General features: G+C 44.7%; 1 protein-coding gene across 3 annotated transcripts in view; it reads left to right on the top strand.

Annotated features, from left to right (window-relative positions):
• NCAN (neurocan) overlaps positions 1-27,728 on the top strand; it is a 194,736-nt gene that overhangs the window by 39,190 nt on the left and 127,818 nt on the right. For all 3 annotated transcript variants that reach the window (XM_083180322.1, XM_083180306.1, XM_083180315.1), the window contains exon 2: positions 15,610-15,668. In XM_083180322.1, the coding sequence (XP_083036448.1) occupies positions 15,610-15,668 (59 nt within the window). The remainder of the gene's footprint in view (positions 1-15,609; positions 15,669-27,728) is intronic.

Raw genomic sequence — 27,728 nt, 5'->3', positions numbered from 1 at the left:
TAAACTGGAAGGATTTATGCATGTTCCTCCTGGGCTCTCCCTACTAGGAGAGAATGAGTTCTCCTTTAATCCAATGTACACACCTTCCAGTTTAATAATGTGGCCAGTTTTAGCAATTCCCTGCCCGAGCCTAGCATATGCCTGGTGTTTTGTTTCTGAACAGGTTAAAGCATGTGTTCATTATCTGCCTAAAAATGTGCTAATTGCATTTTTTTGTTAATTGCACTAAACTGCCATCTGCAGAGGAGATGGGAACAGACGCTGAGGATCCCTGCAGATTCATGTCGGTTTAATGCATGTATTTCCATTGAAATGTTAGCTTTTAGGCATGTGGTAAACTACAGAGTAACCTGGGCCTGACTATCAAGCTACAACAATAAATCAGGTTTGGGTCCCATAAATTGTGCATAGGCCTCAAGTGTCTGCACTTTATCATCAGTAGATTTTTACAGCACGATATTGAATTTTTTATATTTTTTGGAATGTGGAATGAATTTTTCTCTTTATGGAACTGTTAAGTTTAAAGCTTTCATTTAGCATTAGTTTACAAACATGTTGCATTTCACACTTTCATACTGTGCTACACAGCATCCATGCACATAAACAAAATGGTGAACACAAGGGTGGCTAATAAGACATGGTTAAGATGCATAGACTAAGGTCTAATCATTTTATTGTATCAGTATTCATCTGTTGATTATTCAAGATGTACCCAGTTTTGCAGTGGGATCAGTGGCATAACTAGATATTTGCATAGAAAATTTTGTAAGGGCACCTAGGTCTGATTCTGGTTGACGCGGTAAACTGAGAGGATCACAGCTTACCAAGTACCAGAGTCCCTGTCCCGCTGAATACCTGTCCGAATGCCAACCCCGCCGTCGAGTCCTATCGGTACCATTCGAGGGGATGTGTAAGGAAGACACATCCCCTCGCATACCGTCGCTGCAGGAGAAATCATTCAATGGTCCCCGACTATGATTTCTTCTGGCTTCTCAAATAAAAATCAGTAGCGACTGACTTTTATTTGCGGTCACCAGGATGAAGACATTTCGTTCTGCCTGCAAACCCATAGGAACACACAACATTTTCATGGGGGCACCCCCGGGCCACCCTGAACCCTGCAAATGTTTCACCCCCCTTATGTACCACCCAATGATGAAAAACGTATTCTTTACTGTGACAGGCAAGGTGGGCCCCTCTTAGCTCCAGGCCCCATAGCAGCCGCACCTAAGGTAGTTACGCCCTTCGGTAGGATGGAATTGAAAACAGCCAATCAGAACAAGATTATTACACCACAGATTTTTGCCAGGTCGAGCTGTGTCTCTGTGGGGAATGAAAGCACCATTTTGAAAAACCTGGGTCCAGCGACCCTGTATTCCAACCAGAGTAAAAAAAGAAGGGTTTTACTCTGGTTGGACCCGGATTGCTGGGCAGTGTAAACGGGTACACAAGCAAGTGATATTCCCAAATCTGCGCTCCTCTAGGCTGCCACAGAGGTTATAAATGAGGGGTAATCCTGTTAACTCAAAAATATAAACATAAATGGAAACAAAGTATATAACTTCACATGGCTTATTGCCGGGTCGCTAAGGGGAGATTCACCTTGCAAATGCTGGGTCGCTCCCAGGATCGACCCGTATCCAAAACCAGGGTGCAATCCAGCATTTGTGTTGTGAAAGGGGTATTATTTAAACTTGGCATCCTTTTTATTATGTGCATCCTGTCAAAGATTAGAAAACATTGACTGCACTGAAAAATTATCATTGAACTGGTTGACTCTTCACCCAAAAACTTTTGCCAAGTTAGTGGTTGGCTTTACTTTGTAATTTATGTATAGAATATATATATATATATTATGCCAATATAGTTTAGTCATTTAATGCAATCGGTATGGGCTATGATTAATTTAAAGTGCAAGAAATTACACTATTTGACATTAGCATATTATAAATTACAGTGCAAAATAAATTACGTTAAATAACAGCTACTTAACTATGTACACCATGCTGTCTTTCACAGCACTGCAGCAGATTGTAACCTTGGGACAGAGCCTTTAGTGACTAAACAGTTTGAGTTTTGGTGACTACTTTGTAGACTTGTTGTAAAGAATTCACTGTTTAGATTAGCTGACTTAAGGTGCCCACACACTAGAACGATTTTTGGGCCGATTGGGCGATTTCCGATAAATCGGCCGATATATGTTTACCGATAATCGGTCGAAAATCGGCCGATTTTTGTCCGATGCGCGCTCCCGTGGATCTTTAGCTGAATCTTCTGATCTTACGTGGTGCACAAAAGATCAGAAGATTTAACAAAAGATCCATAGGAACGCACAGGGGATCTTAAGAGAAATCTTTGGTAAAGATGTGCGCTTGCCTGAAATCTTTTGTCCAGGACGGAAAAAAGATTTCAAGGCTATTTATGCGCACATCTTACGATCGCAGATCTTTCTAGTGTGTGGGCACCTTTATACACAGTAACGGAGACAGACAAGTGGTCACCTTTGGGGCCAATGTGCCTAATTCAGATCTGTTCGCAGCTCAAATTTGTTCTTAAAATGGGCAAAACCATGTGCATTGCAGGTGGGGCAGTTGAACCATGTGCTGAGAGAGAAGATTTGGGTGGGGTGTGCTCAAACTGAAATCTAAATAACAGTGGAAAAATAAAGCAATAAAAAAGAAAAACAAGAAGTGGAGCGCTAGGGAAAAATTGGATTAGGTCAATTGGGTATCACAATAAAAATACATTTATTTAAGCATATATGAAGAAACCTATAATCGATTAGGCTCATACAATAATTATTAAGAACAGTGGTATTTCGACCATAAAAACAATTGGTATAAAATGGTATAAATGGGACCGAGCTAACGTATTGTGCGTTCTCCTACTTGCCAATAGTCCAGATCACAAGGTGCCCCTTGGTTACCCCTTTAGTTGGTTGGGGATCCGAATGGATGGGTGTCCATAACCATGCTGGGATGAATTCGGCCGCTGTGTCTCAGAGCTTACTGTCCGTAGTTGGAATGACGGTTGCACAGATGGATAAACGGCTTCCCAATTAGGCTGGTGATAGTGTCCCAAACAGGATTCTTCCAATGTAGGGGTACAGTAAAGTTGGGTACAGATGGTACCAGGCAAGGTAATTATAGGAGTGTCCCGCTGTAAAGCTTCAGGTCCCAATACACCAATGTATCCTGACGCGTTTCGTTACCCTAACTGGTAACTTTTTCAAAAATTATATGCCAGGTACCATCTGTACCCAACTTTACTGTACCCCTACATTGGAAGAATCCTGTTTGGGACACTATCACCAGCCTAATTGGGAAGCCGTTTATCCATCTGTGCAACCGTCATTCCAACTACGGACAGTAAGCTCTGAGACACAGCGGCCGAATTCATCCCAGCATGGTTATGGACACCCATCCATTCGGATCCCCAACCAACTAAAGGGGTAACCAAGGGGCACCTTGTGATCTGGACTATTGGCAAGTAGGAGAACGCACAATACGTTAGCTCGGTCCCATTTATACCATTTTATACCAATTGTTTTTATGGTCGAAATACCACTGTTCTTAATAATTATTGTATGAGCCTAATCGATTATAGGTTTCTTCATATATGCTTAAATAAATGTATTTTTATTGTGATACCCAATTGACCTAATCCAATTTTTCCCTAGCGCTCCACTTCTTGTTTTTCTTTTTTATTACTTATTCTCAGGGAACTGACCTTCCTTGGTGTGAGCTGCTCAGGTCACAAACACCCCATCCTCGGCGCCCCTCTCTTACCTTTGGTAAGAAACCCACTTTTTTTCTGAAAAATAAAGCAACCAGTATTTACCCTGCACAGAAATAAAATAACTCACATAAATCTAATGGTATGTACACACGGTGAGATTTGGCATGAGATTTTGACTATATAGTCAAAATCGCATTGGGATCACATGCAGATTGCACAGGTTTTTTTAACCTTCCGATCCTGATGTGCGTTCCTGAACAGCACAAATTGAAGCCAGATAGACAGGGCTGCATTGAATATATAGTACATATCTGTGCTAATATTTATTTATTACCAATTTCTAATATAGCGCACACATATTCCGCAGCGCTGTACAGAGAATATTTGAACATTCACATCAGTCCCTGCCCCAGTGGAACTTACAATCTATATTCCCTACCACATGTACATGCACACACAGACTTTTTGTTGGGAGCCAATTAGCCTACCAGTATATTTTTGGATTGTGGGTGGAAACCGGAGTACCTGGAGGAAGCCCACACAAGTACGGGAGAATATACAAACTCCACACAGAGCCACGGTGGGAATCAAGCCCATGACCTCAGTGCTGTGAGGCATTAATGCTGACCATTACACCATCTGTACTGCCGTACCATATAGCCAAATTGCATGCATGTCTTATGGCTTGCAGTGCTATTCGAGCGCATCGGGATTGATGCACGTTCCATCAGCCCCTCCTGCAGTGCAGCATGGTTTTGTCCATTTTGAGAACAAATTTGTTCTGTAATCAGGTCTGATCTTGTTTAATCCTATTCACTGCTTGGGCAGGAGGTGGGGAGCAGGGTGCTGTTTCCATTAAGAACTATGCAACAGCTATTGCGGTTGATTTGATACTGAGCACTATAGACATATTCAATCACTCCTAAATGAAGATGCTTTTAAAGAGCAATGATAAATATATTCCTCTAATTTTGCAAAAACATTTGTTTTTGTTGGCTTAAGTGGCAGGGATCATTTATAAATAGGCCCACATAAATACTTTCATCGCAGGGGTCATTTTTGATAATGTAATACAATAATGTAAATGAAATGATTGTAGTACATTTAAAGGATGTCTGAATAACCATTCAGTCATTATGTGGTCATATTGTGACACTGTGGGTAGACCGTACACTGTGTTCAATTGTCTGAAAGCATTTAGTGGTCTATTTATATTGGTTATCATTTTGTACATGTTTTAAGCATAGGGTCGAAGTGTGGCGAGCGCAGCGAGCCCCGCAAGGGGACGCGCATTACTTCACAGGTATTACGCGTCCGCTCGCCACGCTTCGGGCTCGGTGGCTCGCTGCGCTCGCCACACTATATAAAGTCAACTCCACGCCGACGTGGATAGTGGGGGTATGAAAAGGTCGGAGGACGCGTACCGCCGCCCCACGCGGGCTCGCTGTGCTCGCCACGCTTCGGGTTGGCGTTCATCGTGGGGTGGTATTTAACAATGGGGGAGGCATTTGTCATGTCAAATATCCATAAGGGTGGCTGTACAATGAAAAATCGGGTCCATTGGCCCTTTTAACATTGTTCCCTATGTAAAATCGCGTCCATCGCATCGGTCGCATTGCATGCCTTAACTTAAGGCATGCGATGGACTCGATTTTTAAATTGTCGGGAAAAAGGCTAAAAATAGCCCAGAAATCGTGTCGGTCGCGTACATCGCATACCTTAAGTTAAGGTATGCGATCACCTGCGACGGGCGCCGTGCTAGGAAACAAGTACCCTAGCTCATTACCCTAGTAATATTTTTATGCCCATTGTGAGTTTATCCTTTAATTATCCATCTTTATTTGTCCTGCTCTATACATTTCAGTATGTGTAGTTATATAAACCCACCTTTTTTTATACTTTTGAAATTTACTTACATTTCACTTGTAATCTCTCACATTTTATAGTACATTTTCTATGTGTGCCTGTTCTCTCCCTCCTTATGTATCACAGCTCACTCCTTCCCTCCTGGTCACTTTTACGTAGCCATATAATACAGTATGTCAGTGACTGCCTCCCACTGTATGAACACGTCCTCCCTATCTCCTGGCACTTTGTGTTGTGTATGATAGTTTAGGCTTTATGCCTGCTTTCAGTCTGTGGCTTCTAACTAATTACTCTTTGTCTGCGCTCCAGACTCAATAACAAACAGCCAAGCCACATATTTCTGAGCCAGAAGCAGTGTGCTTTATCCTGGTCTCAGCAGGCAATTTGTGAAGGATTCTTTGTGAGGAAATCCGTTGACACATTTCCCCAGTTTAGATCACACACAAACACACAGTGTCACAGGAACAAGTGCAAGATTTTGACAGAGCGTATTCCAAATTTCCCTTGCACCAAATTGTATTTTATATTCTAATACTACACATTATCATACCTCCCAACTGTAACGATCACCCACCCCGCCGCCCCAGCCTAGTGGGGCGGAGACCTGAGGCCCTGCAGCATGAAGCCCCAGGTCACCGTACCCAGGGGGCCCCGGTGGAGCGGGGAATGGATAATCGGCACACAGTGCGCCCTGCCCCCAACCGGCGGCATCCATGGCGGGACGCTACACAGGCGACCTGACTAAGGCGGTCACCTGTACAGCCGGCGGGGGAGGGGCTGGGCTTGCATGGGGGACAGCTGGGGGGAGACTCCAGGTCTCAGCCCCAGATGGGGCCTGCTGAGGAGTGGCTAGCTGTGGAGGGGGTTGCCGTGGGGCAGCCCCGGGGAAACGGGCCCTGCCCTGTGTGAGGGCTGGTCATGACCTCCTATCAGATATGTGGGCGGGGTGTTAAATGGTGCTGGAGCCCGGACATGGCCGCGGGTGACCATGCACCCAGGCGCGTGGACCCACCATTGGCGGCGGCGTCCCCAGCGCCCCCTGAACCTAGTGCTGCTTGTCCAGGAGGAGGGGATGAGCAGGCCGGGGAGGGCAGGGAAGCCCTGCCCAGTCCGGAGCTTCCGGAACGGGTGTGGTTTGGTGGGTGGGCAAATGTGACGCGTAGCGCATCATAGGTGGGAGCCGGTGGCGCTGGCGGTGACGCATAGGCTGCATGCGGCGACTGGTGCCCGCCATGTGCAGCCGGGGGAGCTGAGGTGGGCACCCGGGATCGTTGGGGTGGGGGCACAGCTGGACCCAGGAAGGGAGAAGGAGGCGGAGGAGCCAGAGCTAACCCGGAGGCGGGCTGAGGTGGGCTGGAGGAAAAGGGGGGCCGGGGGGTGGTGCTGCCAGGAACTGGGAGGGAGGGGGCCGGGGGGGGCTGACCGGAGCTGGTGAACTCAAGGGGAAGGTAGCCTTCAAGGAAACGGCATGGGGGGGGGAGCGGAGCTGCGCGGGGGGAGGGATCAAAGAGGTGGTAAAAGGGTATACAGACACTCCAAAAAGGCTGACTGCACACTGAAAGAACTTCTGCTAGAGGAAGTACTTCCTGTAAGGACCTGCCTATATACCCCTCTCCTAAGCTCACACCCCTAAGCTCACCCATAGGCTAACCACAAAACTGAAACCAACTTTAAACAACTAGCAGTCATTAACTCCTTCCTGCAAACCCAAAAAATGTAAGCCTCTTAAGTAAGCTCTGGTTTAGGCAGCCCTTGCTTAATCTAGTACATCATACACTGTATATGTGGGCGATATGTAATATTCTTTGTCCTGCAGCCAATTAACTGTGCAGGTCTTTACAAAGGGAATCAATTAAAATAATTTCTAAACACTCTGCCTTTCTCTCAGCTCCGTTTTGATATAAACCTGCCTGGTTTATTTGTAAGGGAATAAAGAGTCACATGATACACTAATGTCAGCATTTTATGCTGAGCCAATTAGTAACTATACATTACTGATTTTGTAATTCCATCCTGCCCACCTCCTCCTACTCTCTCAGCACTAAGCACAGACACGTGCTGCCTTGTTCCTAGCTTCAGAGACTGTGTGCACCTAGAACACAAATACTGTATGCAGTGCAGTTTGCTCACTGCTGCTCCTGTTCCTTTCCACACACATACAGTGTTGATAGTGCACTATTCTCCTGCTTCACCATTCTTTCTCATCTTTACTGTATTGATATTCACACATATTTCTTTTTGTACGTTTATATCATGCTCTTGAATGCACAGGCACATTTTGGTTAATGTTACATAGATGTGGAACACAGTCATGCTCTACTTAACACAAGTTGTAAGAAGATTTTGGGGCATAATTGCCTACCCTCCTGCATTCTGCAGGATACTCCCTGAATTAGCAGCAATCTCCCTCTCTCCCTCATTAGTCTAGCAATCTCCCTCATTTCACCTAGCCCACATTACACTGTTACATTTTTGGGGAAAAGAGGAATGAGAGACAGATACACTTACATTGAATCATCAGCACCATTTCCCAGCACTTTACCAAGTATAGTAGCTCTTACTAACTGCTCTGGGGCTCATCTACATTTGGATATAAGTCATTTTAAATTACACACCCACACTTCTAGGTGCCAAGTTCACAATCTTTTTCCACAATTTCTCCATATATGGAACTAGACACGCCCTTTGGGTGGAGCATGACACGCCCTCTCAATGGGGCGCTGTGCAAAATTCTGCTACCAACCGTAATCTCCCTGAAACTACTTTTCAGAAGTAGGCAAGTATGTTTTGGGGCCATTTAATATTTGTGGCTAATTCCCTGAAAACACCCATTTTCGGAGCCCCTGCGTGAAGGAAGATAAATCTGCATATTGCTGGGGTAGATCCCGCCTATATCGCATTGTATATGTGATCTACTGTAAATAGGCCCTCTTGTTTTCGACACTCTGGGCCTGATTCAGACCCATTCTCAGGCTGGCAAATTCGCAGCCCTGACGATTATCGAATTATTGAATGTGCATGCATTACGACATTACGCAGGGGTCCCCCTGTCAACAAAACCAGTGATGGCTAGCCGTTCACAAGATGATTGACTGATGGTGGCCTTTTGTGGGCGGCAACCTGGGAGTGCTCTGGAAAATGCAGACGGCACCCAGACATTGGGACGGAGGGCCGCTGGTGTCAGCAGCGACTCCCATCTCCCCACGGCCATCGCAGCACTGAGTAATTACAAATGGATTTCCCTCTTTCTGCACGCAGGGGCAGGTTTTCACTCTGGGGGTGGGGTTTACCTTATGGCTGGGCTTCGTTTAATGTCTCCTCTTTAAGCAAATCTCATTTGCCAAACTTTCTAGTTTGCTGTTTAATAGTTTACTTATTCTGATCTTTGATGTTGATGATGTTCACACCGTGGTAGAATATAATAGTCCCCCTATTTATATTCCACCATGAGTGAGAGATTTTGGTAGGAGTTCTTTTTTAAAGTGGCAATCATTTCTACTGCAAAACCAGGTTATGTGAATGATTGCCACGTTAAGAAAAAGGGGGAGAACTCTCACAAAATGTCTTATTTTCTGATTCTTACACTGGTACATTAAACCCCCCCCCCCTGCCCCCCGCACCCCAATATTTTCCTTTGTGTTTGCAGTGCCACTTAAGCCAGTGGTTCCCAAACTGTTGTGTGCTTGGCCTCCTGGGGTGCCACAAGTCTCCTTGGTGTCAGCAGAGCCGGCCTTAGGCATAGGCAAACTAGGCAATTGCCTAGGACATTTGGAATGCCTAGGGGCATCAGCAGCTTCTGCTGATTAAAATGATATGCAGCATGCCTATATTCTGTGTGTGACTGAGGCTCTATCTGCATATGAAATAGTGTATTCATGGAAATCACTGTAACATAGTATTCCGTATGCAGGTACAGCCACAGTCGCACACAGAATATAGGCATGCCACATATCATTTTAATCATTGGAAGCTCCTTGTGTGTGCTGGTCACATAACAATGCAAATAAGACGAATTTTCAGCAAAAAAAGGCACCCAACGTTAGCAGAACTGGCCAGGAGCTGCATGGCTTATTGAGTCAAGATGTATGAGGAAACATCTGTATCCAAGCAGAGGCAGAGTTCACAGTGTTAGTTTCTGTGCGAGTGCTATCTGCTGGTGGGTTGCTTGTGCAATAGTGTTCAGCATATGTGTAAGGGACATTATGTGTGTCATGTATAAATGCATTAATAATGTGCGACATATGTGTAACAGGCATTATGTGTGTCATGTGTATAAGTGCATTAATAATGTGCAACATATGTGTAATGGGCATTATGTGTGTCATTATGTGTATGAAGGGCATTAATAAAGGTTGGCATAATGTGTAAGGGGCATTATGGTTATAAGGACATTAATAATGTGTGTCATGTGTAAGGGGCATTACTGTGTGGTATTATCAGGGTACCAAGAGAAAGGGGTAGGGGGTACAAATTACCCAGGCCAAAGTCTGATGGAAGGGCCCAGTGGGGGCCCTGGGCTCCCTCCCCTTAAGTGACAGCAGCAGCTGCAGCTCTTCTCCTCTGCCCAGCACACACTGCTTTGTGCTGGGTTGCAGTGTGGCCATGGAGGTGCTTAAAATACATTATTTAATCAGGATTTTTTTCTAAGGGTGTAATGTGAATAATGTGAGGAGTAATGTCTATAAGGTAAAGTGGTACTACTGTGTGATGTAACTAGAATAAGGGACACCATCGCAAGATATAATGTGAATAAAGTTGCACTACTGTGTGGCATAATTTGAATTGGGGGTACTATTGTGTGGCCATGCCCCTTCCCAGCAAGAACACACCCCTGTTTGGGCTGAGCACCGAATGTGTGCACTGTTTCTATTTAAAATATTGCGGGTAGGAGCACCAAAATGATGACTGCTATGATGAGGGTGGATGTTGCTGGGAAAGGGGAGCAGGGTCAGAGGCAGAACTAGTGGCGGTGCTAGGGGGCACCAGCCAAAATCTTGCCTAGGGCATCATTTAGGCTAGGGCCGGCTCTGGGTGTCAGTGGTGTCTTGGGTTGGTGGTCCAAGACCAAATCAAAGCATTTATGTCAAGATTATAGGAAAAACCAGTGCCAGTTGCTGCGAATCATAAAACATACTGTATACCACATCATTGACTCTAAGGAAGACTTGTAGGCACAATTTAATTAATTTAAGATGTTTTCCAATTTTATCAATAAAAGCCTTTTAGGAAAAAAGGCTGATACTTTGGGGTGCCGTGGTTCAAGAAGATTTGGGAACCATTAACAAGCTGAAGATTAAAGAGAATAAACACAATTATTAACGTGTCTGCCTTTCATTAAAACCCTTTATTTAAAATGACATTGATAGAGATTAGAGTAGGGTATTTATGTAATAAGTTCTTTAAGGTTCACCAGGATGATCATCTGAGGAAGGATAAGAAGACGATTACGGATAAATACTAACTTGGAAATCACCACACATTGGGGGTTATTCAGTTCTGATCGCATGGCTTCTAAATCACAGAGCCCTCTGATCATGCAATTGCCCTGTGATCAGGTAATCGCTGCTCGGAGTGAGATCCCACACTGTGAAAACCTGAATTGCTTAGCACGGCTTATGAAAATTGACTGGATCGACAACTAGCTGCAAAACCATATGCATGCGGCTGACCATCAAATGATTTTTTCCAGGATGTGCAGTCTGTGTGTAGCCCAGGACTTACTCGGCTTTCTGTCAATTTATTAGCGTACAGCCAGCAATTAAAAAAGTAACTGGATTTTGTTGCAGGATGGCCTTTCGCATACATACAACAATCCGTACGCATACACAGTCTATTGGTAATCACCCAACCTGTGAACTTGCAGCTGTGTGATCAAGTCTGAATAATCCACATTGGCAAAAGATTTATTTTTCTGAAGTTTGGAAGGTACTGTAAAACCTCAATCCACTGTGCAATGGAGTATCTTCAATAGCCCTACATTGCTCTCAGGAGATTTAGCTCAAACCACATGGTATGACTGGAGGGAAAATACAGCTATTATGTGCATTTCTGTTCTTTCCACTCATAAATACAGTACAGAAACACACCATAGTGAGAAAGAGGGGAAAAAAGAGAAACAAAAGGGCAAAACAGATACATAAGCATGATTGGAAATAACAACACAAAGGAGAAAATGACCAAATACACTAACAAAACTTTAAACACTATTGATCATTTTGGAGGCCTTTCTGAGATAAATTTTTGTACTATCACTTAGGGCATGAAAAATTATAAAATGGTGAGTGATAAACCACCAACCAATCAGGTCCTACTTTTTCAAAAACAGCCTGTGACATGTAAGGCAGGAGCTGATTGGCTGGTGGTTTAACACTCTCCATTTTATCACTTTCAAGCTTAGTATATTTGGCCCCTAGTGCGTATGCTAATCATTAACGATGCCCCGGAGGCCCCGTTCGTTTGTACATGCAGCTCAATTTGACTATATCGTCAATGACTGCACTTACGGAGCGTGAATATAATGATGTCACTGAACAGTATTTCTAACGATATCGTTCAGTGTGTATGCACTATATAATTTACCTGAAAGTTCATCAGGAATCGTTAACGATATTGCTGTGGAGCAAATCGTCTAGCGTGTACCCAGCTTTAGCCCTGTATCCATTCCCGGACAAAATTTTTGGCAGCCGAAAAACTGTAACTTTTCACCCATTTTTTGGGGGGCGAATTCAATCCCAGTACTGATTTTTTTCCTGGGATAAAAATCCAGCACTGGGGTAAACTGCGTGTATCGGCGAAATTGCAGAGAAATCACGTGGTTTTGCGAAATTTGCGGCTGTTTTAACCTGTTTTCACCCATGCCAATTCGCCTCCAAGAAAGAGAAATAGCATGGGCAAAAATGTACTAAAAAATGAGATTAAATACACCCCTTAGTGGTGGTCTGAAGCTAAATAAGTCAAAGGCAATGGGACATGGCCTCAGCATCACATTTTATTTGTAATTTTTCAGGCCATTTTATTACCACTTCTAATTTTGACTGGAATATGGCTTTATGATTTCACCCACTCATTTTTCACAGCCTAGCATCATACTCCCTGTCTGACATGATGTGCAGATTAAAGAAGGTGTGCAGTACCGAAGGAGGGAGTGGAGATAAAGTCCCAGCCAAGGGCATAACTACCATAGGTGCAAAGGGAGCAGCTGCTATGGGGCCCAGAGGTGAAGGGGGCCCATCTTTGCTATCTAAGTAATATGTTTTACATACATTTATCACCATTAGTTGCTAAATAAGGGGCCCTTACAAACTTTTGCTATGGGGCCTACGAATGGGATGCAGTTAAAATCCCGCTGGTCGGGATCCCGGCGTTCAGAATCCCGACGCCGGAATCCCGACCGCCGAAATCCCAACACTTTCTCCTTCCGGGGGTGTCCATGACACCCCCGGAGGGAGAACAAATTAGTGTGGCGAGCGCAGCGAGGCACCGGGCCCGCAAGGGGGGGGGGGGGGGGCGATCCACGTCCCCCCCTTGTCTGGATTTCGGCGGTCGGGATTCCGGCGTCGGGATTTTGAACGCCGGGATCCCGACCGCTGGGATTTCATACTGAATCCCTATGAATATCTAGGTATGCCTCTGGTTCCAGCCAATCATCTCCTAACTGCCATATTATAGAGTTGGGGCCAAATGGAATAGGGTGTGAAAATCAGAAAGTGAGAGATTTTGGGAGAGTTTCCCAATGTTTTTAGAGCGGCAATCACTTACATGGCAAAATCAGGAGCCAATTCCATTGTCACTAGTGAGGGTATGTATCAAACCTTGGAGAGAGATAGTATGGAGAGAGATAAAATACTGGCCAATCAGCTTTTATCTGCCATCTGTGTCAGAAAAATGACAGTAGCTGGGTGGTTTGTACTTCTTTATCTTTCTCCAAAGTTTGATACACCTCCGCCTAGAACAGCAGCTGCTTGTTGGGAACCAGAGCAGCTAGAAGCCTTAGTAATCATAAACCTAATTTTCCCCACATTTAGGGGCAAATTTACTAAGATAGGAGTTCTATTGAGGATTGATAGCAACCAATCAAAAATCTTTCTATTACAGTCTAGACTCTAGAAGGTGCTAAATAACTAAGAAGTGGGGCTGCAGTGCGGGATTCCGTCTGAACATCCCAGCTTCAACAAAACTCCCATCTTAGAAAATTTACCCACGAGAGTGCTCAAACTTAACATAAAACTCCTCCATTTAAAACTGCTAGGCCCCACCTCAATTTAATTGTTTGGACAAGAAAATGTCCAAAATGTTTGTTTTTTTGGACAAAAAAGCCAATATTTATGTCAGGGGACAATTTGCTTCCACTGCTTCCTCCTGGGTACATTATAACATTATACTAAGCATCAGAAGTTACCCCAATGATAAGTAATTCATTTCCTGCTCTTCTTTGAATACCCTGACACACACAGAAAAATGACATGACATACCTTTACTTCTTAACAGTTTAGTGTCCTTGCAGGCAAGCATCATCATCCATTCAGCAAGATACCTTTAGAAAAATGTCTCCCTACTGAATGTAGGACGACATATGGTCTAGAAAGGGGTGCTGGGTGGTCATTACACCAATGTGGAAATCCTGACTGTTTAAACCCTGATTGACATGGGCTATTCTCCCTTGTGGGGGTCCACGACCCCCATAGAGGGAGAATAGAATAGGTGGCGAGCAAGGCGAGCTTGCAAGGAGCTTCTTGCACTCTCTCGACTGTCTGAGTCCCAGCAGTCAGGATTCCGACGTCAGACTAATGGCTGTCGGAATCCCAAGAAAGCAGTGTTCACAGACTGCAGAACATGCTGTCACTTTGGCCCTTATTCTGATCGGTGCGGCCCGATCAGAATATGCGGCCGCAACCGTGCAGGCGAATCCCCGCCTTCCATACGGATCGCCACCTGCCGTCCGTATGCGGATATGTGGCGATCCGCATGAAATTGTACGGGGATACGCCTCCTCCGTCTTGGGAGCAGCCCCTGCATTCGATGGTCGCCGAACATCGAATGCAGGGCCGCACGCTCCACCAGGTCCCGCAACACAAGACCACACGGACACTTGTCCGTGTGAAATCATGTATGGGGGCGGGCAGCTGACATCCGGCGATGTCAGATGCCCGCCCCGTACCCACGCGTCACGGCCTCATTACCATGCATACGCCCCGCGTTTGCATGGGAACGCCCATGAAACGGGGGGCGTATGCATAGGGTAATGAGGCTAAGTAGCCCCTCACGCCCCTCTACGCCCCCTGTGCGGCGTATAAAGAATCCGTGCAGCGAAATCGCCTGCACATGCGCAGAGTGACCTCTGCACATGCGCAGACGATCAACATCGGCGGTCCGTCCGCATGCGGGAATTTTTCCGCACCGATCAGAATAAGGGCCTTTATTACCCTTTCTGTACTGGGGAATAATATTTCTTTATTACAAATGTAACAAATGAAACATTGTAATATATAACTTTTGTGGCAAACTTTCTTGTATCACTGCACCCTATCAATAGTTAAGGCAGCTGTAGTCCAAAAGTTTCTTACTGATAAATGAAAAAAAAAAATCTATATATATTAAATGAAGTTGTGCTTACTTGTCACCGCTAGGTTCAGTAATGTGGTGGTGGACATACTGTAGTTGTGGTTCTAACTGTCCACATATTTTATGATTGGCAGCTACAGTACCTGCACTGGTTTTACCTATTACATTGATCATAAATAATTGTTTCAGCAACCCAGGGCACCCCTGCAACTGTCTCCATGCACCTCAGGGTGTCTAGGAAAACAGATTACGAACCACAGGTTTAACTGTAGACTATTTTTGTAGATGGTTTCTTTTTGTCTGCAGTCCTCCTATTACATGCACACTAATCAAAGCATCCCTCTTAAATTATATGTTTCTATTTTGTTGTTTTACAGGTGTGTAATCCAAAAAAAGAGAATATTTTTTAAAAATAATACATATCTATTTTGTCTCCAAATTAAGGCTTATAGCACTTGGAATCTCGCTCCTTGTGACTGTCAGTACGTGCACAAACATTACAGGTAAGACTTGGCATGCTTATCTATATAAGTAAATTACATATGTTTCTAGTTAGGATTCATTTACAGTACATGTTTCTGTTGTCATTCATCCAGCTTTCACTAATTGTATATTCTTTTGCATGTTGCTTATTGGTACTGCTTGCCCAGTTTTATGCATCTCTGTATGGAAATCTTACTTAGACACATAAAATAAAAAGGCCATGTTCTATCACACTAATGTTCTAAAGTGCCCATAGGGCAATCCCTGCCAGGCGAATAGAGCATAACATAAGCAGTGAGTGCCTATGCAGCCACACAAGGTGCCTATGGATCCCAGTGAAGACTTTACAGGGTACATTTTCAGCTGAACCTAGCTGGAAATGTGGGGAGGTTAGGGGGTGCTCTGGGAGAAGACCAAAAGGTGGGAGGTGAAGAGGTGAAGAACATATGAAGGAGGAGATGAGAATGGCGCAGGGCTGGTCCAAAAGCAGGGGTCATCCGATAGTAATTACCCACCCACTGCAGAGACTGAAGCTGGATAGATGGTGGGCAGCGTGCCCTGGAGGCAAGCAAAGAACCGCTATGGGGAGGGAGGAGGTGGAGTGTATTATCTCTGTCCTGAGACTGCCCATATTAACTGTAATAGTTGGCACCCATTACAGTACCTACAGCAAATACTTAATAGACTCCGGTTGGGAAATAAGCAATGTAGCTTATTTAGCTGAATCTCAGATGAATACATGAATAAAAATTGAAAGATGAGCTGCTGTATCTAAATAAGGTAGGCATGGAAATAGCTGGCATTTTGTATAGCAGAAGTAGTCCCAATATTTAAAAAGGGAAATAAATCACACTGTAAGTCTTCTGTCTATAGTCGGGAAGTTATTGGAGTGTATAGTAAGGGATTACATTTAGGAACATTTTCTGAGAAACAAGACTATTACTTTTGAAAAATAAAAAATTTATATTTAACACATATTTTCTTGCCACGTCTCCATTAAGGGGTTTTGGTAATCCCCCTTAGGTAACAGCTGCTATGTTATATATTATCCAATCAGCGCTCAAATATCATCTTGTTCTTTTTGGGTCTCTATTACTGGGAACCAACATGGTTTTGTGAGGGATAGGCCAAGTCAAACTAAATAATTAGCTTCTATGAGGAAGTTAAGGCCCATACACACTGGGTGACTTTGAGCTGAAAGTCGCTCAAAACAGGAGGTTTGAGCGGCTTTCAGCTCATCGCCACCCAGTGTGTATGGCCCGGCGATGAGCGGTGAGCGCTGCTGCACACTCCCGCAACATCGCCGGGAAAGCCATTCATCTGCTGGTTATACCAGCAGATGAGCAGCTTTCAGGAAGGCTTTGCATAGTGCTCCGCTATGTAATGCCGTGCTCCCCCCTCCGTCGGCGCCGGGCAGGGGGAAAGCCGCTCAGTGTGTATGTATTGAGCGGCTTTCCCTGCAGCGATGATTGTCATCATCGCTGTCCATACACGCTGGGCATAGTCGCCCAGTGTGTATGGACCTTAAGTGTATATTCGGAACACTGTAATGCAGTAGAGGTGGTTTATTTGGATTTTGCTAAGGCATCTGATACAGTGTCACATAAGAGGCTTCTCCATAAAATGGAGGATTTGTGTATAAGAGCTAACATCTGTAATGTAAGAACAGGGCCGCCGACAGGGGGGTGCCAGGGGTACAGCTGTCCTGGGCCCTGGCCTCTGGAGGGGCCCGGGCCACTGCCCACAGTGGCACGGCACCACCCCCTCGCACCCGCACAATGCATTCCCCTGGCGCTGGCAGCCAGGCACGCACAATACACAGTGCAGCCTGCAGAGCACCGAGCCTAGGATTCAGAGTGATGATCCGAGCCCTGGAGTGAGAAGATGCTGCGCTGCCGCCTGCCGCTGGTAAGTAATAGCAATGGTAGGAGAGGGGGGGGTGCCGCTGGGGGCCCGGGCCAAGGGCTCAGGGTATGTTGGAGATACTATAGTACCATATTATAAATAGGTTGAACTTGATGGGCTTTTTCAACCTAACAAACTATGTGGGTCATCTGATCGAAGCTAGCAGTTTACCAAGTCCCTAGGAACTTTGCACCTGATACTGATTAGTATGTAAACCTGATGGTTTAGATCAGGCATGTCCAAACTGTGGCCCTCCAGCTGTTGTGAAACTACACATCCCAGCATGCCTTGCTATAGTTTGAGCATTCCCTAATAGCAAAACTTTGGCAAGGCATGATGGGACTTGTAGTTTTACAACAGCTGGAGGGCCATAGTTTGTACATGACTGGTTTAGATACTAACACGAGGGTGGGGGAACTGTGCATGTGCAGGATCCTTCTTATGGCTTAGCCACAGCATGGTGGGGCCATCCATATTTTATAGGAGTGTTGAGGCCACGCTCTGTGTGCTTGATTTTTTGGCCTTGGTAGAGTTCCAATGGCAAGTCATACTTGCCTACTGCTAGGGTGGGGGTTGGGGTTCACGGGGAAAGTATTATATTGGGGTGTGGCCAGTGTGATCATGTCATCATGGCCATGCCTCCCACAATGCAATGACGGTATTACAGGCATTGCACAGTGGTGGCAGGGCTACGATGGAGCGAATCGGGTCATTTTGTCCCCATGTACCATCATGGAGTAGGTGATGCTTGAGACTGGCAGCATGTGAGGGACTTACCAACCTTTCTGGAGGGCTGGGAGGCGGACCCAATTTTTGAGAGCCTCCCGGCCATTCCTAGAGGGTAGGCAAGTATGGTATGAGTAAGAAAAATGTTTGTGATGGTGATCCGATGTTGCATCGTGGGACACAGCTCTCATATCTCAGGTGCTGGAAGGGGTCGTCCTTTTCCTATAGAGGATAGATTATGATTGGTTGTAGCACTAGATTCCCTTTTCCTACAGAGCCATCCTTCTGCATTAGTATATTAACTGTATAGTATTACACAGTTGCTTAGATAATATGGAATATCAGGTATTCACTGCTTAACCAAGGATGAAAAATGACTGCTAGAAACCAAAGCAGTTGGAGTTATAGGGCGCAGCAGGTAAGTCTTTAAAGAGATTAAAATAATAAATAAAACTATAATCTTATAAATTAGATACCAGTGTCAAGCAGATTGTTCTGGCAAAGAGCTAATAAAAAGTTGTCTCATAACACATTAGTAGCTGTTTCTGCAAAACTTCTAGGCCTAGATCAGCAAATGAGTCAGTTCATATTTATCATCTTGTCTTATTATTTAAATGAGACTTGAATTTCTGAAACAATACATTTTTCAGTTTGTAATGCAATGTCGGCTTCATAAGCAATGAGAGTTCCTGATGAAATATTTAATCAGTACCTACGACATGCTGCCAGTTTCCAACAGATGTCAAATCAGAAAATGATTTCTTGAATTTTTGAAAACTGATACATAGGGGGTTATTTTGGTTCACTCCTTCTGACAAATTCCTTCTTAAGGTGCGTACACACGTGCTATGATCGCTGGCAATATGGTCGCTGAGCGACCATATTGCCAGCGATTGGAGCGTGCACCGGTGATAAATTGCCGGGTGCGCGCTCCCGTTTTTAGCCCCCTTATGATCGCTGCTCCTGCAACCAGCTGATTCCCTCTGCGGCTCCCCGGGCAGAGGTTCCCTTTCATCAGCAACTATCTCTGGTCGCTGATGAAAAGGAGACACAGAGCAATATATTGCTCAGCAATATATCGCCCCCCTGTGTACACAGCTTACGAAGGACAAAATCATGTGCACTGTAGGTGGGGCAAAGGTTACTTGTGCAGAGAGAATTAGATTTGGGTGGGGTTTTACTTCAAAGTGATATCTATATTGCAGTGTAAAAATAAAGCAGTCAGTATTCTCTCTGCACAGAAGCAAAATAACTCACCCAAATCTAATTCTCTCTGCACATGTTACATCTGCCCCCCTGCAGTGCACATGGTTTTGCCCATTTTGAGAACAAATTTCTACTGCGATCAGATCTGAATAAGGGCCATAAACACAAAGAATACTTTCAAGAAAGAAGACCATGAGAGGAACATATACTGTATGCAAAGTTTTTGCTTATAGGTTCACGAGAAAGCTCTGATGCAGGGGGACTGCCTGTGGCAACCCCATGTGCCTCATGTTCCTAGTGAGAAATCCAGCACTGAGCTCAGTGGGCCACTATAAGTAAGATCACATATTCTTGGATACCTGGAGCCTTTGCTTCCTCACATAGGGCGTGATGCTCTAAAGCGATTATTCGTAAAAAGTAAAACCCAATTTTCTGGGTATTTACCGCACTTTCATATGCAGTAAAGTCTCTCCGTCAGGGCACCGCTGCAGAGGGAATAGCCAGCTTTTGCTGGCGTTACCCTATAGAAGCCTATGGGCTTCTCTCCATCATGGATCCATCCCAGCATGCCCTGCGGCTGGCGCAGTCACTCTGTACATGCGCAGAGGGACTACCAGGTCTCAGACCCGGAAGTCCAAGGATGGAGCCGCATCGCAAAGGACAGTTCCTATCACAAGAGCTGTCCTTTGCTTTACTAATTGCATATGTTAGAGCATATGCAATTAGTACAATGCAGTAGCCGGCGGAGAAGGGCGGGGGATGTTAGTTCTGGCCCATTAAATGCCTAAATCTAAAATAAAAGTGTAATTAGTTCATAATCAGGAAAAATTGCAAACTTCTGAAGTTTAACCATAGCTATAACCAAAAGCATACTGTAGGTATGAATGCTTCATTGATTCAGTTTACTTTTAATGTTATGGGACCTTCTAGAATTCCTCAATGACTTGTCTCAGCACCCTTGGGATTCAGGAAGACCCCTTGGGCCAGATGCACTAAGCTTCAAAAGTGATAAAATGGAGAGTGATAAACAGCCAGCCAATCAGCTCCTACCTGCCATGTAACAGCCTAGTTTTGAAGCTTAGTGCATCTGGCCCCTTATATATTAACTATAAAAAAAAAAATCAATGATTAAGAGGGAGGGCCGGCCCTGCCAACCCTGCCCCCTCCCCTCCCTCCTAATTGCCAAACACACCTAGGACATTGCAGGCAATTATCAATACAGGGCGGTAGGAGTTGCATTCGGTACACAATGCTCTGTTCCTGGACTTCCCTCTTAATGTATGAGTGCCGTCACCTGGGTAGAAACACCATTCTCGTCAATTACCTAGTTCAACACAGGTGATGGCAATCATATATTAAGAGGGAAGTGCAGGAACTGAGGGGCAGATTTATTAAGCTTGGAGAAGAGATAAAGCGGAGAAAAGGTAAAAGGAGATAAAGCACCAGCCAATCAGCTGTGTTTGAAAAAGACAGGTGGGAGTTGATTGGCTGGTGCTTTATCTCCTTTTACCTTTTCTCCGCTTTATCTCCAGTTTATCTCTTCTCCAAGCTTAATAAATCTGCCCCAGAGCATGGTGTACCGAATGCAATGGGTCATGTTGGAGGGTATGTCTTAATAGTGTGACCAGTTCTGATTCGGGCCATAAGTTCCCTGTTTTGGGACCCTGTCGAATTCCTCAATGACATTGAAATTGCCACAGCGCATCTAGTTGCTGTTGTAGAATATTGCATGTGTTTTGAACAAGATGCGATGTGATCTACTTCAAAATGTGTGGCCACCTTCAGGCAATGGGCATACTTTGCTGTAATATGTGACCATGGAGAATCACTGCGTGGCTTTTGTATCCAGATATCAGTGAGTTAATACATATAAGACAAATGTCAGTTCTTGGCAATGTTATGACGAGCAGATCCCATGCACAGATTGTAATTATCGGCTGCAGACAAACGGATCATCAGCTGCATAGTTTTGGAACAGCCTCATTACGGGCACACTACATCTATGTGTGGAAAATCATTCTAAATTGCTGTAAAAATAATTGTATTTTTAATTTCAAAGAAACAAAAAAATAGTGTACAGTTTGAGTTCCAGGCTTTCCATTTAAAGGGATTTTCCAATAAAAATGTATTATTGATAGTAAACTAGGGTTGCCTACCTGACCCTCTCCGTCAGGGAGAAAATGCTCTGTCCCTGGACTTCCCTGGTAATGTATGATTGCCATCACCTGGGCTGAAACACCTTTCTTGTCAATTAACTGGTTACTAAAGCTGTGTACACACAGGGGCGATAAGGGCTGAAATTGCTGGAAATATGATCGCTGGTGAGCATATTGCCAGTGATGGGAGTGTGCCCCGGCGATAAATCGCCAGGTGCGTGCTCTCGTTTTCAGCCCCGTTATAATCGCTGGTCGCAGGAACTTGCTCCTGCGACCAGCTGATTACCTCTGCGGCACCGCCAGCAAAGGTTCCCTTTCATCAGCGACCATCTCTGGTCACTGATAAAAAGGAGAAACTGAGCAATATATTGCTGAGCAATATATGTCCCCCGTGTGTACAGGGCTTTATACTGAGTGTACGACTGTTCCACTTCATCATATACCAGTCGACATGGACACCAAAAAAGTGTACAGCGTCCCCTCCCATGGCTCGCTTTGCTCGCCATGCTATACTATTATATTCTCACTCTATGTCCACTTGTCTGTCCACTTGCAGATTATTCCACCTCCTGTCCTAGATTGATTTGATATTGTCATAGGTAATTGATCATTCTGCACACTGCTTTAGATATCAGAAATGTGTTATTGGTAAACTTCATTTTGCAAGTTAACTTGAAAATCTCTCTTGCCTCTGTGAAGGGAGGAACTTCCTATAATTCTTAATGATACATGTTACATTGGAATGCCATGGTTTTTTATGTTAGCCCCTTTTCATTGTAGTAGGGGGTGGTGATTGGGTGGTAGATTCTAATTAAGCAGACCACATACAATGTCTTAAGGTGCCCATACACGCTCCGATCCCAGCATGCGTTCTGGGCTAAAATAGCATCCATCACATCGCATTGCATGCCTTGTGCAAGCAATGCGATGCGATGTGATGAAAAACAAGTACAAAAAGTATGTGCAGCACATACTTTTTGTACTGTGCAATGAGGTGCTGCGGGAGCGCGCACCTCAAAGCACACATCGCACCGCCGGGATCGGAGCGTGTATGGGCTCCTTAAGTATTTAAGGAGCATTGCATCGGCTGTGGCTGGTATAGGCTGTGTGCACAATATTTGAAGGGCATAATTTTAAAGGGCAGCTTCATTTAAACATAACTGCAGCAATATACCGGCGTTCTACCTAAGTGAAACAGAAGGCACACAACCAGAACACCCAAAGCTCTGCAAACCAAAGGACTACTTTGAGTGAGTTCACTTTATCCTCACAACATACTAGTCCTACCTGCTTAATCTGGATCTTCTTCTAACATAACATCACCTTTTGACATCAGCAATAACATTCACTGTAACCGTTAATGCTTGTATTTGCACTGGCAGTCTTGAAAATGCCCAGCTGTACCTTTAATGCCTCCACCTGTCCTGCACTTCCAATGTCAGTAGGTGTCTCCCAAGGTTCTGTTCTTGGTCCACTTCTCTCTCTCTCTATATGACCTCTCTGGGTGAACTTATTCGCTCACTTGACTTCAAATATCACTTTTATGCTGATAATACTCCACTTTACCTCTCCTTTCCTGATCTTTCTCCCTCTATCCTCATTCATTTCCAACTGTGTCTCTGCTATCTATTCTTGGATGAACCAAAGCTAAATCTAAAGCTGTGTACACACGGGCAAAAATCAATGGCAATATGGTCACAGATCGACCATATTGCCAACGATTGGAGTGTGCATCGGTGAAAAATCGCCAGGTGCGTGCTCCCGTTTTCAGCCCCCTAATGGTCGCTGGTCGGAGGAGCATGCTCCTCCGACCAGCAACTTCCCCTGCCTCTTCTCCCGGCAGTGCCTCATTTTCATCAGTGACCATCTCTGGGCCATAAGTGTCGATTTATGTTTTTTGCTGGTGGGTGCTCAAGCAAAAAATATAGGGGAGTGGCTTCATGGCAAAGGGGCGTGGCCACAAAATAATACTGATTTATATTACGCAGCACAGTTGTCTCCAATATTCAAATTATGGCAACAGTGCAGGTACAAAAATCCTCCCCACAGTTCCAAATACATAAATGCCCCCACAGTGCAGGTACATAAATACCCACACAGTACCTGTGCCAGGGATGAGGGAGGGGGAGTGCAGTGGGACACAGGCGAGTGGGCCGCTGCTGAGTGGGTGGGTGCTCATCAATTTCCGTGGGTGCTCGGGCCCTCAAGCACCCACAGAATAGTTACCTATGCACTGGGCAATATGATCATATTGCTCCGTGTGTACACAGCATTAGACTGAACTGATTATCTTCCCACCTTCCCGCATAAAATCCAACCATCTTTCATCCTAACAGTCTAGTTATGCTCACATGCTCACAGCTCACATGCTCACAGCTACCCCTTCTGTGTCACTCCTGTCTGTCTTACCCTCCCCTTTAGAATGTAAGCTGTCACGGGCAGGGCCCTCTCTCCTCATGTGCCTTTCTTAGAATATCTAAATCTCTGTCCCCCTGATAATTGCTTCAGTGTCCTGTCCCCTGATGTAACTAGCCTTATTTACCATGTACTTGTCCTAAATTGTCTTGTTCTGTCATTCATTATTTGATTTTTTCTCATTTATGTATTGGTAGGCGCTGCGGAACCCTTGTGGCGCTATATAAATAAACAATAATAATAATAAAGTATGAAAAAACATGAAAAACTCATGCTGATTCTTTCCAAGTCGACCTAATGCTTGTGTCAACCTAATGACCTATTTCATGTGCTGACATAATGCTTGTAGACCTAGTGACGGCATCCCAATTCAAACATGAGAGGTTAACAAACACAGAAGAAAGGATTGGAATGTCAGCATTACTTTTATACATTTCTTGCAGTCATCCCCAGGGATCTCTGTAATACATTACTTGGGTTCTGAATATATACATAGCCTGGAACAATAGCTGGGTCCAAACAAACATTGCAAACAAAGCCATTGTTCAGCGTATATATAAGCTTGTCCGCAGCTTCTATCCCCTTCCTTCAGGGTACAGCTGGCCCTAATTATTCTTATCACTAGCAGGCAGCGTGATAAATCCTCATAGAATGGATCCCTCCTTTGACAGAACTTAAATTGGCTGTAATCTCAGCTGTGATCAGAAGCAGCCTGCATTAGTTAGAAGTGTGTGCAATGCTGCAGCCCTGACATTGCTTTCTCTCTGCAGACCTCTTGGGCTTGTGTTTTAGAGAATGTAGAAAATTACATCTAAAGGAATCAACAGAACACAGTGCCTATAGCCTCCAGGGTAAATAAATCCTGGAAGAAGATACTGGCACCTCTAGTGCCTGTCCGATATATGAAATATTGTCTGTTCGCCTAGACGAGCACTACGTTAAGGTAATTTAACTTACCCTCAGGGGCCTGTAAACTGCCAGAACAGCTGTGGCATAAAAAACACAGTCTAATCAATGCCTATGTGGGAACAACGTATACCCTTCTTTCAGATTTTTATGATGGATAAGACACACTGAATCACTATTGGAGCAAATTATAATGATCTCCATGGGTTCCAGATATGTTACCCCTATGGTACAACCAGTGTCGGACTGGGGCATAAAGGGCCAACTAGGGAAGGGAGATTTAAGGGCTCATACATAGGGGTGTGGCAAGTCTCCAGAAGGGGTGTGGTCAGCCTCCACAGGAGCTTGGCTAGTCATTAGTGTATGCATGGCCTGGACCACTTTATAAATATACGGAATATATAGTAAATACTGCAAGTACATGTATTAAAATATACCACATTAATAACAGGAATGCACTGTAGGAAATACAACAAAGCACTGTGCAGTATATTGTAACATATGTATGGTATGACCAGCCGCAATAAGTACAGCAGCTCACTATTATCTTCTGGGTCCTCGCCATCACTAGAAAACCGGAACACTAGAGTTCATCCTCACTAACTGCTTGGCATGCCGGTTCCAGCATTCACTAGGAGAGCGGGACACCACCATGGTGGCTGTACTGAGATGTCTCAGTTGGTTCTATGTACTGGGACACTCAGTACTGCTACTGTATGTGCAGAATATATTTATTTAAAGAGCTTGTCTTTGTTAAAGCATTATGATTAGCTGGTTCCGGTTTTTAGATCTACAGCATACTTGCCTACTTTTGAAAACTAGTTTCAGGGAGATTATAGTTGGTAGTAGAATTTTGCAAAGCATCCCATTGAGGGGGCATGTCATGCTCCTGCCAAAGGGTGTGTCTAGTTCCATATATGGAGAGATTGTGAAAATAGATTGTGAACGTGGCATCTACAAGCGTGGGTGGGTATTGCTACATCTGAGAGGAATCTTTTAAAATGACTTATATCCAAATGTAGATGACCCCCGACGCGTTTCGGAGAACGTACTCTCCTTCATCAGGCTGGATAAAGTGCCTGTGCTACTGGAGGGTGTTATATACCCCCCTTCCTGGCATCATAATGTTCCTTAGTCCAATAGGGAATTTTCCGCAAAATGGGGGGGGACCCAACGACGGGGGGGAAGAAGTTGTAGAATGAGGGTAGTAAGAAATAAGTTAGATCTAAGGAGATAGGTTTTGTGCTTGTGAGGGGGAGTATTACGATTGACCCGGGAGGGGGGTGTTGTGATATGTATACCATGGGAGCCAGACAGAATGGAATTTTCGAATAGTGTTATTTTGTAAACTTGTGATATATTCCATTTTAGCTATGAACCACAGTCTATTAACTAGTTCTTGTCGGCTAGGGGCATTTGGGTTTTTCCAGTTGCTGGCTATTTGATGCTTAGCTGCGCAGGCCGTGTGTAGGATCAGCTTATTTGATTCCTTTGGGATGTGGTCAATTGGGGCGCATAATAGTAAGTAAATGGGTTCGATGGGGGTGGGAGAGACCACCAGCTGAGATAGGAGAGCGAGAACCATCTTCCAGTAATGTGCTATAATTGGGCAGGACCACCAGAGGTGGTAGAATGTCCCCCTCTGTCCGCAGTTCCTCCAGCATTGGTCTGATGTATTGGGGTAGATGCGGTGAAGGCGAGTTGGGACTAGGTACCACCTGGAATATACCTTGTAGGAATTTTCTTTTATTGATGCGCTAATTGAACATTTTGAGATAGCAATTCGAATTGATTCCCACTCCTCCTCCTCAAGATGTCGGCCTAGATCTTTTTCCCACTCACATTCGTGATTATCTAAAGTAGGAGTGTCTGTTATTAGGACAGAGTGGTAAAGTTGTGAGATAGATCCCATGTCCGTTGGTCTATATATGCAAATTCTTTCCAATTGGGAGGGAGCCTGTCTTGGTTGTGTGGGTTGATATGAAGCTGTGAAGTGTCGGAGTTGCAGATATTGGTAGTTTAAGGTGTTCGAGATATTATATTTTTGTTGCAGTTCGTCAAACGTTTTGGGGGCAAAGTCCCCCTGTATGTGGTGAATTCTAGTGATGCCCGCTCGTATCCAGGGGGAGGCCATCGAGGGGTTGAGTCCCGGAGGGAACGATGGGTTATTCCATAGAGGGGTTAGAGGTGAAAGGGATGATTTGAGTTTGAATTTTTTGCTGAGTTTCTCCCAGGACTTTAGCGTCAAATCTACTGTAGGAGATGCAAAGGAGGATTGTGGATGGCTCTTACGCGGCAGCCAGGAGAGATATGAGATGGAAGGGATCCCCACTAAGTCGCTTTCCAGGTCTACCCACCTTTTACTCTTAGGGGGAGAGTGCCACGCTATGAGCTGGCTTAGCCGAGTGGCATCTAGATAACGCTGAAGAATGGGGAGGCCAAGGCCGCCATTTAGGGATCGTTTAGATAAGATGTCTCGGCGAATTCTGGGTTTCTTATTGTTCCATACAAATTTACAGAGAACGGATTGTAGTGCAGTAAGCGTGGACGATGGGATTGGAATTGGAAGGGTTTGGAAAAGGTAAAGTAGTTTGGGGAGTGTATTCATTTTCACAGCAGCAATGCGGCCAGTCCATGAGAGGAAATGTGTTTGCCAGTTTTGTAAGTCTTTATGGATTGATCTTATAAGTGGGGGGTAGTTGGCTTGATAAAGGGAGCTGTAAGATTTAGTTAGTTGGATCCCTAGGTATTTGATGGAGCGTTTTC

This window comes from Crinia signifera, chromosome 1 (genome assembly GCF_055691185.1).
Source record: "Crinia signifera chromosome 1, ASM5569118v1, whole genome shotgun sequence".
Classification (NCBI taxonomy): Eukaryota; Metazoa; Chordata; class Amphibia; order Anura; family Myobatrachidae; genus Crinia; species Crinia signifera.
The sequence above is the reverse complement of the archived record's forward strand: the minus strand, read 5'-3'. Positions and strand labels throughout refer to the sequence as shown.